This window comes from Aethalodelphis obliquidens, unplaced genomic scaffold, assembly GCF_003676395.1.
Source record: "Aethalodelphis obliquidens isolate GAN/ISIS:26980383/991018 unplaced genomic scaffold, ASM367639v1 scaffold13, whole genome shotgun sequence".
Taxonomy (NCBI): Eukaryota; Metazoa; Chordata; class Mammalia; order Artiodactyla; family Delphinidae; genus Aethalodelphis; species Aethalodelphis obliquidens.
Window position 1 is genome coordinate 283,132 of NW_020837957.1, and position 13,178 is coordinate 296,309.

Genomic DNA, 13,178 nt, shown 5'->3' on the forward strand with positions numbered 1-13,178 from the left:
CCAATACATGTACACTTTTGTTCTAAATCTTGATGTTATAATCTATCAAATACATCATATATAAAGGAAAACTCTAGAATTATGCTAAATGAAGCATAATGCAAATCTTACAGAAATTAAGAGATGTTTCAAAAGTAGAACCTTGAGAAAAATGGCGTCTAAAGCTCTTTAATAGGAAAATTTCTTATAATTCACAAATGAGATTCATTCCACTGAAGAACTGTATTTACGTACGTAAATTATGTTAAGTATTACCTCCATTACAATGAGAAAAGATCAAGAATGAAGACAAGGATAAAAAACCTTCTCTTCCTAGACATGGAAAGATATGTGGAGGGAGAAAAGCCGTCTCTTTTGTAATTCCTATATTACTCAGGTTACTCTGCAGTAACCATGTAAATACATCTGAACATCATTTTCTCAAAAGTTCACAAAAAGTGAAAGTTTGTTTAATTAGAGTAACACCTATTTGGATCTTTAAGTTATTGAAATTCATGTTTAATTTATTTTTTAAATTATAAGGCTACAAAATATTTTTTTTATCTGTAAGAAATTACTTTAAAAAATGTATTTTTGATCTGTGAGAAATTACTTTCAAATTACGTAAAAGGTACTTTAAAATGCGCAATGCTAAAGTTTATTAGAAGTGTCTGAATGTAAAATTTCTGTAACTATATGAGTAGATTTAAGTAATTCTGATGTGTTTGATCCATATTCAAGTATTTCACACAAACAAGCTCAGATCATTAAAAAAATAATAAGGTCTATTTAGTTCAGGCTAAGGGTTAAACACAGACCCCAGAACACGTTTACTAATTCTTCCTCATATCCTAATTAACAGACTAAAATGCCAAAGAAAAGTTGGCTGTGATTCCATAACAAAGGTATCTTCCTTCTTTCTAATAGCAAAAAATCAATTTAAAATGGTTTGGTCAAAACCCAGCATAATGTGATTTCTTGGCCTCAGTCTTACTGTTCTTTTTTTCCACTTTGATTTTTCAAACTCTGAGTTATTTTTGTACTTTAACTATAGAAAGGTAATGACTACTTGTTCCTTAAGTATATTTTGGGGGGTAATAAAGATTGATGCTTACATAAAATATAGCTGGATCTTATATTGGCTGGCCTCTCCCTTATTGTCTGGGATAATCACTAACCATGACTAAATAAATCATATTTTTCTAATCCTGGTGCATCTTACATAGAGTTTTCCATGTGAAATGTAGCTCTATTAATTGTTAATCATTGTTCTTGATATTTTTGGAGAAGGGAGGCTCATATTTTAAGTTGATAGTATGTCCCAACTACACAGCAGTCACAGGTCTCTTTTAATCCTCTAGAAAATCAATCTAACCATTTTTCACATGATAATCAGACAGACAATGAGTCGTATGTGACTGGTCATCCTGCACAAATGTTTTAATTTGGCAGATATTCTTGAGCAGAGCGCACAAACCAGTTTGTAATAGCAGAAACATTTAATAGAAACATCAAACATTTATGTGTTCACTGATAGAATAGAAACGTACAATTTCTTTCTTATTACTAACTCAAATACACTTTAAAATTAAGAAAAAGTAAAACAATTGGACATTTCTCATTTGTTCACAACCTGAAAACCAAATTTATAGATGCGTATCTTCAGTTTACCTTACTGCCGATGATTGACCGTACTTCATCATCTGGTGACGTGGGAGTTCCAGATATATCTGGATTACTATTACTAAGGCTCCGAGAACGATTTAAATTAAGGCTTGCAGGTCTTACAGCAGATCTAGCCATTGTGGCATAATGCACTGATCCTCCCAAACCCCCAGGACCTAGAGGTGTACATAAAATAACATATAATTAAGCAAAAAATTAATCAGCAAAGGACCTGAAAAAATCTCTTCCACTTTACAAAATTCCACAAAGATTATAAATTGCTTTTATTTCTAAATGAAAATACTATAAATAAGAAAAACACGCCAGACCTAGTGATAGCTATACAAAGATAATTTATTTTACAGCAGCTGACAAAACCATGTGAATTATAAATACAATCATTATCTCTTCAATGTTTCTATGATTATTACATGTACAATAAAAAACAAAAGTAATAAGAAACATACACAAATGTTACCTTTCCTTATATATGAGGGTGTCTAAGACCCAAAATGCTCCAGCTAATATCTTTTCCTTTTTTCCCACCCCTCCTGCTCTGCCCCTTGAAACACAGTCACTAAGAGGGAGAGCCAATTTCCTGTCAATATCTCTTAAATGAAACTATGGCTTAGGTCTCTATCTTTATCAGTGACAATTTTAACTATAACAAAATGGCAACTTTATAATATACATACATAAATGTATACTAAAGATAATTCTCCTAAAAGCCCAGGTTATACAAAAAAAAGCAAAGAATCCCCTTTTTGTCTGAAATCAAGCCTGATACCATTATTCAACCAGGATCTATGAACATAAAGTACCCAACAACTGTATCTCCATTTTTCTTTTTTAAAGAAATCTTTCTGAGTGTCATATTTGCAAATGACACACACCTGTCAACTAAGTAGTTTGTAGTCTTCAGGTCAGCATGTAAAAAAGACATTTTGCAAAATCTGTGAAATTCTAATAGTGTACTGAATGGAACAGTAAATGGAGTAGCATTATATACAGTCCACAGTCACTTATGTACTCAGAGACTCAAGTACTATAATTTTAGAAATCAAGATAGGAAATTATGAGCAAGACTTTAAGAGTCAATTAGCTCTCTTTTTCAATTAAGAAATAAAACGTGCTAAAACTGAGATTACTATTATGCCGAGTTTTCAGAGTGAATGTCATAATTACTTGTCACCATTATTAATGCTAACAATGACAACAGCTGAAAAGGGCACTTACCATTATCACTAGTGAGGAATGGATGACTCATACAGACAAATATGTAAACAGGTTGAAAGGTATGCACAATATAATCATTAACCTACTAACTGAACAACTAAAGAGTGATTCAAACTAAGACATCCCCCACCACCACCACTACCACCTATGTCATATAAAACAAAAGTAAGTGGCTACTCTGGGCTCTAATATTCAAAAAGGCTGTATGATTTTATTGACCATGAAGAGATCAGAACTCTTCTAGAGGATAATCTTTTACAGTATTGTAGGTTTCACAGGGTTACCAGGAAACTACTGAGCCATCGTATTTCTTCTTTAACGTCCAATAGCACTCTGAATGACAAATATAACATTCTATTTATCTTTTTTTTTTTTTACTGAGATACTGGGGAACTTTATGCACATATTTTTAACACATAATCAAGAGAAAAAAACTGAACTGGGAACTGTAAGGAAAACAACTTTGCCATATGTACCCCAAAATGTAGTAAATAAACAATGAGCAGAGATATGTTTTTACTCTTTGAGTACAACATCAGGTCCCTAGAGCTGAGCCACAAGTCAACAGCATGTATTATACTGAGAAAAAGAACTCACTTTATTAAGTATCAAGAACAAAATCCTCCACAAATGTCTTTTCTAATAGAAATCACCCTCATTGCTAATTTGGAATTTGGAGCAATAGCCTTTTATTAAACTGTTCACAAACAGCAGTTCGTACGTCAGACTACATAATCATAAGTCAAGCTGAGATGACTGCATTAGCCTCAAATAGACTCAGAGAACCTCAGTGGGGATTCTTAAATACTCTTCCTTCCAATTTTACCCATAATGCCTTGCGATGCAACTTTTTTTTAAATTTTATTTTTTATATAGCAGGTTCTTATTAGTTATCTATTTTATACATATTGGTGTATATATGTCAATCCCAATCTCCCAATTCATCCCACCACCACCACCTCCCCCCGCCCTGCTTTCCCCCCTTGGTGTCCATCAGTGTCTCTATTTCTACCTTGCAAACCAGTTCATCTGTACCATTTTTCTAAATTATTTATCTTAACTGGGAATGATAAAATGCTTCCAGAGACGGAAGTTATTTTCAAGGTTTATTTCCAAAAATTAATTCAACCAAGATCTCTCTAATTCAACTTAAAGGAAGCTGTATAAATAATGATGCTTTAAAATACAACCTGTTTATCCTTTTAACTCCAGTACATAGCATAGCCCATGGCACTTAGCAGGCATTCAACAAATGTCTGCTATTGAATAAATGCATCACACCATGGACTACAAGATTATTTCAATCCTATTATGAACACATAATCTATGCAAGATAGTTTCTTAGTAAAAAGAATAAAATACCTGGTGATGGTGAATTAGGGTAAGTATTCGGTAGGCGAAAAACATAATAGATATATGATGCGAGAAGGCTGTTTCTGCCATGCTGGTCATGATTTCCTTCCAAGTTTTTGTGAAGCCGATTTATAATTGATGCCATGGCTTCAAATGATGCTTGACCTAGATTTACTTTTAAGAAGGAGGAAAATATTTTTCCATTAACTTCTTTAGACTGTAAGTTCCAAAAAGATCAAGGTTTTGCCTTCACTATATGCATTAAGTATAGTGACTACACACAGTAAGCGTATAAAGATGATATTTGATATTAATTTTATGGTATCTTTATGATACTGTATTAACTGAATCAAAAATACTTTTCTTAAAAAAATGAGAAAAAACTAATTTTACTAATTTAACATGAAAACTATGTGGCTTTGCTTAGTGAGAAAAAAAGAATCATCAAACAGTACCCACTACTTTGTAAAACAATACAAAGCACATGATAAGTAAAAAATCTATCTTATATATAACCTTTGAGAAGTAACTTCTCATTTTAGAGATGACTCTGAGAAACTAAATACCATACATTGAGCACATGTTACTTTTGTTTATAAAATAAAAATTACCAATAAAAGTAGATTATTAAAAATATTAATAGAAAAGAGTTGATAAGCAACTTAATTGAAGTGAGTAGCTCTGTAAAAGGATTAGAAGGAAAAAAGGGTAGAAAACCAGGTTGAGGTAAGACTATAGCACATTAAATGCCAGGCTAAGTAATACCTACCCAGCCATTCAAGTTAGTATATAACAAGAATTTTGCAAAAATTGGGAAATTCTGGTAGCTCAGTGAATAAATGGATAATCCAAACAGCCATTCTGAGCAATAGCGCCTCACATTTTATGATTTATTTAATCAAGACAGGAATTTATGAACAGATAATGAGGCCAATAAGTTTTCCTAAAAGTGGAAATATCAGATAGAGTGGTCATTTAGGAAGATTAATCTATATATACTGAACTAGAAGAGAGACTAGAAAGAGAGAAACCTAAGCAGGGTTTAGCAATCCTACCTGTGTTCCTGGTTGACTCCTTTTCCTTTTCCTCATAGTAGCTATTCCAAACCATCAGAATCCTTCACAAAACTAGGTCCACTTTACTCCCTTCTCCACAAATCCTGCTTTTTATCTCAGAGTAGAAATTTATAGAGCATGAAAGTCCTGAAATTCTTCCTATAAATTTATCAGAATCTGAAACAATTTTTAGTTCCTTTCCAAAAGAAGCAGTGCTCGTCTCCTATATAAGAATGATCTATCCACCTTAATTTTTGTCCTACATGCTTGCTTCATTAAAATCTCTTGCACCTCTATATAAATTCTCAAAGCATATAAACATGCTCAAATCTCTCCACTCTTATGCCCTAATCAACCTTGCATCCTCTTCTAACTAAACTTCTCAAAACAGTATAAGCTTTTTGCATTCCTTTCACCATCTGCTATTTATTACTAAATTCTCTGTAATCTGGTTTCTACTTTCACTATTTGACCAAGACTATTCTCGTTAATTTCACCAGTGGACACTTCTTCAGTACAGTAGGTAAGAGTGGGACTCTAGAGTCAGTTGCTTGGGTTTGAATCCTTAGGTAAAATTTTTTTTTTTTTTGACTGTACGCGGGCCTCTCACTGTTGTGGCCTCTCCTGTTGTGGAGCACAGGCTCCGGACGCACAGGCTCAGCGGCCATGGCTCACGGGCCTAGCCGCTCCGCGGCATGTGGGATCTTCCCAGACCAGGGCATGAACCCGTGTCCCCTGCATCGGCAGGCGGACTCTCAACCACTGCGCCACCAGGGAAGCCCCTTAGGTAAATTTTTAAGCGTATGTTCATCATTTTATTCATGAAATCATGAAATTCATACCTATACCTAGAGTTGTAAAGATTTCATACATTAATATAAATAAAGCACATAGCACAATTCCTGGTACACTGTAAGTGTTGTGGAAATGTTTGTTACTATTGTGATTATTTTACTATACAATCTACAAAAATGAACAATGTTAACTTTTTTTTCTTAAAATCTTCTATGACTTCTGTAACATTACTCTCTACAACATCTCTTCAGTATCTCTTAAACTACCCTCTCTTCTCTATCCCACCATCACTGTCTTTTATCAGGACCACAGAATTTTTTGTATAAAATTCAAGATTTCAAATCTGTCTGCCTGCCTCCAGATTTTCTCACTTTCAATCTACCTCCGTGCAAAATCATCCTTATAAAAGCCAACCTAGTCACATTACTTTTCTAATTAAGACCAGATCCTTCAAAGGCTATTGATTCTTACAGAATAATAGTCCAATTTCCTAATGTGTCAAGGACCCTACTTCATCTCCCCTACAACCAATATCATCTCTAATCACTAACCCTCCAATTCATAACTAATTACTTGTAATTCCCCCAAAATTTCCAGGTTAGTTTATCTGTTTGTGTACTATACACATACTGTTTCATTTCCCTGGGCTACTTATTTACCTGTCAGACTCCTACTCATCTTTAAATGCTCAACCCAAGCATCACCTCTACTTACAAGTGTCCCTAAAAAAATCTCAAGGAGTTGAATACTATTCTCCTTTGTGCCACCACTTAATACGAAACTTCTATAACAAGTTAGCTGAAATTTCTCACAAACTCAACTACTTTGCAGGATTGGGTGGAAGCTGTTAGCAAAAGTAAAGGAATGAATCTTGGAAAAAAGGTAGGAAACCTGAATACCTCTCCTTCAAGAAAAACTCACAAGAAAAAGAAGATAGAGATTTTGAGTCAACGAAGAGAATAATAGCTATATTAAATAGAGGATAGCAGATGAGTGAAAATATAGATTATAAGTCATGTAAAACACAATATGATTTATCAGTTGCATGTTTTCTTAACTAGTCTAAGAGATCCTTAAAATCAGAAACCATGCCTTTGTCAGTGCCTATCACTGTATGGTACATATTAAGTGCTTAATAAATATTTGGTGAGTGAATAAATAAATTTGTTTTCATAATTTGAGTAAAAGTCTATATGGCACATTTTATAGAAACAAAAGAAAGTTATTTTCCAGCATTAGAAACAAGTAAGTAACAACGCCCCACAAAGTCAAACACAGTCCTTATAGAGATGGCAAAAAGGAATCATGAGTCTGTTTCTGTAAAAGTTAGAAATGTTGAATGATAAATTTCATGATTCCCCCAACATAGGTAAATTACCTATTTGGCCAGCAATGACAGGAGGTCTAACAACTAAAAGTATCAGTTTATCAAGCAGAAGATAAAGAAATCGGACCACTGGTTCCAACTGAGATGAATTCAATGCTGCAATACTGCTCTTCAATTCATTTTCTAAGTTATTTTCCATGATTCGCATGTCTCCAATTCGGACTGGGAACATGTGTTCATCCAGAGCATTCACCAGAGCAAAAAACTTATCAAGATAAGGATCCTAAAACAAAGAATGAACAGAGGCACTAAACAATTATAACTTCATACATTCCACAAACTATGGACCACTGATATCTCATATTAATTGATAATACAAAAAAGTACATATTCGTATATACAAACATTGTTTCCAATTAAATACATCTATTCTCAGCTATTATTGTAAAGTAGCCACTTCAAATACTATTGATTACTCAAAAAAACTGTTGATATTAGGATTTCTTTTTCCAGTGTGAGTCTGCCTTATTGTTTTAGAGCTCAATTATTATGGCGAGTGTGTTAGTAACCTACCTGAGCCCATTATTAATTTATTACCTCTTAGCTCCATCCAAACCCACCATCTTTTCCACATTTTGCAATTCTGGAGCTAGACTCTTCAAACTATATTTGTCCTTTGTCAGCTGGCTTGTGATAGGCTCTGACAACAGAGGGTATGGGAAACAGTCTGCTAGGCTTGAGGAGTTAGAAGGGAATCTTCTTCCTCCTGTTTGCTTTCCTAATGGCAGCGAGTAGACGTGCATGCTGTGGCTCAGAGGTGAGGGACATGGGCAGCAGTGGTGGCTCTCACAGTTCCACAGCAGGAGCTCTCTACCAAGCTTCCTCAATACTACAGCATGGCAGGCACTGTGTTCCTGTAGCAGCGGTGTCCTCTCCTCAGAGGTCTGACTGACATCCTTCAAGATCTTGCTCTAGGTTTCTAGGTTCCTTCCTCCCTTACCACTTTCTGCAACTGCTATCTTTGTTACAATCAGAATTCTCTTTTAACCCATTTAGTAGTGAATCACCTTTAACTTAGTTAACAATTATTTATTTGCAGATTTTCTCCACTCAAATTACTGGCAGTTTCTATCTCCTGACTAAATCCTAACTGCTATTATTTAACCTCCTTCTACACTGATAGAACCACAATCTTATTTAAAGCAGTAATGTGCCTGCTCTTTGAGCCTCCTTTATACCTACAGATGACTGAGTTGTGACCAATGGATGTGAGAAAAAGGCTACTGAAACTCTGGGAAGACTTTTACTTAGTTAACAATGAAAATAAACTTTAAGAAAAGGCAGTAATGCTAAACAACTTCACATTTATAATTTTAATACTGTTCTAATTTTATATGTTTTAAATGAATAAAAATAATTCTATTGAATTCTAACTATATATCCAGTAAATTTCAAAGCACCTACAAGCAAAGTACAAAACATCATAAAAAACATTTATTGTCTTCAGTTGATCCTTTAAAAAAGATTATAACACATGATAAAATTATATTACAGAGTTGTAAAATTTTATAAGCTTTTGAGTTTCAGTCAGAGGACTGTGAATGTCAGAGGGCTACACACTAGACACTTCCACTCTATTCTTCCTCTACATTCTATAGATTCTAAATCATCTCTATGAAATATTTTGCCCCAAATCCTTCCTTGTTACATTAAGACAATACATGTATCTACCTGCCTCCATAAAAATAAAGTCAGGAGTAAAACACAAATATATTACCAACACTAGAAAAAGAAAACACTAACAATGATTACAGGATTCAAAAATACATTGAAAAATAATGTATTTATATACTTAAGAAGATATCATGTGATATTAAGAATAATTTTATTAAGGGAAGGAATATATTTAAACAGTATACTATAATGTCAACCTTCTCATTATCAGAAGAATAAGGTCTATAGGAAACATAAGCATATCTAACAACAGAAAAGTAAAAACTCCACTGGAGCATTATTTTACTAGGATCTACCTGCATACTGCTAAATAAAATGTATATACTACCTTTTTGCTGTTTGTTTGTTTGTTTTTTTCTTGGCTGCGTTGGGTCTCCGTTGCTGCGCGTGGGCTTTCTCTAGTTGCAGTGAGCGGGGGCCACTCTTGGTTGCAGTGCACGGGCTTCTCACTGCGGTGGCTTCTCCTGTTACAGAGCACGGGCTCTAGGCATGCAGGCTTCGGTATTTGCAGCACATGGGCTCAGTAGTTGCGGCACGCAGGCCCTAGAGCATGTGGGCTTCAGTAGTTGCGGCACGTGGGCTCAGTAGCTGTGGCGCACAGGCTGTAGGGCACATGGGCTTCAGCAGTTGCAGCACACGGGCTCAGTAGTTGTGGCTCATGGGCTCTAGAGTGCAGGCTCAGTAGTTGTGGCGCACGGGCTTAGATGCTCCACGGCATGTGGGATCTTCCCGGACCAGGGATCAAACCCATGTTTCCTGCATTGGCAGGAGGATTCTTAACCACTGCGCCACCAGGGAAGTCCTTTGCTATTGTTTTAAAACGTGATATAGAGCACCCTGTCTTTTTACTTTCCCTACCTCACTGTGCAGAAAAGAGTTAACATAGCAAGCTTAAGACATTTCAAAGGCCTGCTTACAAGGTTGGTCCTTGGCTGGCATCTGGGAACTTGGATTTCAGGAGGGTTCCCACTGATAGGCGATTGCTCACTATACCTAAACTGTTTGTGCAAACAATATGGTTTATGCTTAATACCTGCTTTCCTTTTGCAAATCTAGGATTTTGGTATGTGTTAGGCAGAGGGTGTCTACGAGACAAGCCTATGGTAAAAACTCTGGGAACTGAGCTTCCCTGGTAGACAACATTTCACATATGCTGTTTCAACTTATCCTCTATGACTCCGTAGGAGAAAACTCTTGGAAGCCTGTGTCCTATTTCATCTAGACTTGACCTCTTTCCCCTTACTTTATTTTTCTTTATATCTTTCACTAAAATAAATCACAGCTGTGAATATGACTATATGCTAAGTCCTGTGAGTTCTGCTAGAAAATAACAGAACTTAAAGGTGGCCTTGGAAACCCCTGCATACCACCCCTTGCCTTTTCAAGTTGGAGAACCCACATATTCTATTTTGAACACCCGCCTCTTCTCACTCTACATTTTCTCCCTGGAAAATCACATTCACTAGTACAGTTTCAGCTATCACATTTATTCTGTTACCCCCAATCCTAAACTCCTAATTAATTACAACTGCCTATAGGACATCTTCATCTGAAGTGCCCAGGCACTTCAAACTCAAAAATAAACTCATTATAGCCCCATAATTTATCTCCCTTAGTATGCTCCCAAATTTACTTCTCTCACACTTACTATTTACGTTAGAAATCACCACACACCCTAAATTCTGTGGCATTCAAGGTCCTTCATAATCTTTTACCAGCCTGGTCTTCTATGCTCATATACCATGATTTCCCACATACTTTAAACTGCAGTCACACCAGATTAGTTACCCTTCCTTCGGCAGATTACTGCCTCTTTGCACTTGCTTTTTACCAATTGCATTGTCTACCCTCTCTCTGTATGGTAAATGCCTACTCACCAATGCAACTCAGTTCCCAGCAAAACAAACAACTCTCTCTCTGTACTTGAAAGGATTTAGTTCATATACCTAACATAATACTAGTTTTATTATAATTATTTTTGCACTTCCCCCTATTTCACTGTAAGGTACTTTAAGGGCAGGCTCTTTCCTTCACAGGTAACAACGTCCCTGACCTCACAGAGTTTACAGTCTAATGGGGGAAAGAACCAATAAACAAAGGATATGAATGCCTTTATATGTATACACACACACACACACACAGTGAGAGAAAGCAAAAATGCAAGAGCACGCAAGCGAAAATAAGAAGCAGTAAGGAGTGCAGGGTAAGACGATACAGAGTGATGGAGCTGCTATGTCTAAGAGTCACCAGCAAAGGCTTCTCTGAGGTAAGGAGAAGCCTTAATGAAGAGAAGTCAAATGAATGTGAGAAGGAAAAGCATTCCGGCTAAAGAAAGAGTAAATACAAAGGCTTTGAAAAGAGCTTGGCACATTCCAGAAATATAGTGAAAAATATGGTGATCCCTAAGAACCCTTTCCATTTGAAATATCTAAGTCTATGAGAAGTAAAATGAGCTGGATGATGGTTTTTCAACTCTAATTATTCTGCTATGTTCTAGAAACTTAGACAAAAAATCACTGAATTTTCAAAATGAAGTCAATAACATTTTGAAAAGCAAAATATTTGCTTTTGTTCACATTAAATGATATTTTATTGATTCCTTTAAAAAGTAACTTCCAAACCTATACATTTTTAACTGATATATAGTCTCATAAATCTTATAGCAGACAAAACTGATTTAAGTTCTAGACAAAATGTTCAATTCATTTAAGTGAAATTTGATCACAAAAATTATTAAAACTCACTTACCTGTGTATGGATAGATGAAACAGCAACAACTTCAACATTAAAAACACCTTTGTGATTATCTACCCATTTCATGCCAGGCAGAGGAACCTATAAGATATTGAATACAATGACCACAGATGCTTAACTTGATTATGAATTCTGAAACAAATGTGAATTATGAAAAAAAATTACAATATCTCAATGAGAAAAAATACTGTGGAAATATATTTTATGCACTACAAATAAATGTAGAATTTATATTTTGTTCTTATTAGAAAAATCAATATGTTTCCTACAAGAGAAGTAAAAGGCTCAAGGAGCAAAAGGCAGAAAATATACACTCAAAATTCTATCTTCCCAGAAACATATACCTTTATATCATTCCAGATCTTCCCTTATGCATATGTATTTTTAAATACACCCTTACATAGGTGATATATCAAACATATTATATTGAAACCTGTTTTTCACCTATTACATTGTGAATCTCTTTTCATGCCAATAACTTCACATCTACAATATCTTAATGGCTTAACAGTATCCTATTTTCTTTATTTTAAACACTTCTATTATGTTTTAATTGGGCTTTAAAATATTCATAAGCAAAGGAAGTCTATTGTTTTAAGGATTAGAAAACATTTTTTTCTGATATAAATTGCTAGCAGTGTTAATTAAAATCATATCACAAAAATTATTTTTAAAAGGGAGTACATCAGTTCTCTCTATTCTTCCTGCTGAGTACAGCTAGAAACCCTGAACATGATACAGAAAATAAACATAAAGACTGAAAGGGGAGAGAAGGATGCAGACGGGCTAGGGACCTCAGGATACAAGGAACTATAAGGCAGTGTTTCCTGGGTTTTAGTTTTGCCTCATGTACCCTGGGCTAGTTGCTAGAGAAGCTGGCAACCCAGAATTGCCAAAAGAAACAGACAAAAAAAACCCAAAACTCCAGGAAAAGCCTGCTCCCTCTAGTCAAATGCAACAATTGCCCTAATCTGGCCAAACACAAGGAAACGAATCACAGCCCCATTCCACCTCCACAGGCTGAGTGAGGGGCCTAGGTGTCCACCCTCAGCTGGCTATAATGAAGTTCCTCAATCCCTAACCCACCCTCACAAATACTGTCTGGTATCAGAGAAGACAGAGATGGGAACTGGTCCCAGTCCAGTGATAAAAAGTACCTCCACTAATTGTGGGGTTAGTGGAGGCCAATCAGGGAAAAGTAACAAGTTTCCCCCTCACCCTCACAGCCAGGGAGGTGTCAACTGAGGCCCGAAATCCTACCTCCACCCTATAATAAGCCA

At 35.5% G+C, this 13,178-nt stretch overlaps 1 protein-coding gene across 8 annotated transcripts in view; it reads right to left on the reverse strand.

The window, feature by feature from the left end:
* DOCK7 (dedicator of cytokinesis 7) overlaps positions 1-13,178 on the reverse strand; it is a 211,059-nt gene that overhangs the window by 93,915 nt on the left and 103,966 nt on the right. For 6 of the 8 annotated variants that reach the window (XR_003434290.1, XR_003434289.1, XM_027113944.1 and 3 more), the window contains 4 exons: positions 11,893-11,979; positions 7,462-7,693; positions 4,243-4,407; positions 1,651-1,820 (listed from right to left, as the gene is read on the reverse strand). Coding sequence is in view for 6 of the 8 variants with exons in the window: in XM_027113944.1 (XP_026969745.1) it covers positions 1,651-1,820; positions 4,243-4,407; positions 7,462-7,693; positions 11,893-11,979 (654 nt within the window). In the remaining 2 variants the exon portion in view is untranslated. Of the gene's footprint in view, positions 1-1,650; positions 1,821-4,242; positions 4,408-7,461; positions 7,694-9,696; positions 9,747-11,892; positions 11,980-13,178 lie in introns of those variants that run through there. The other 2 variants (XM_027113949.1, XM_027113948.1) reach the window with 2 other exon arrangements.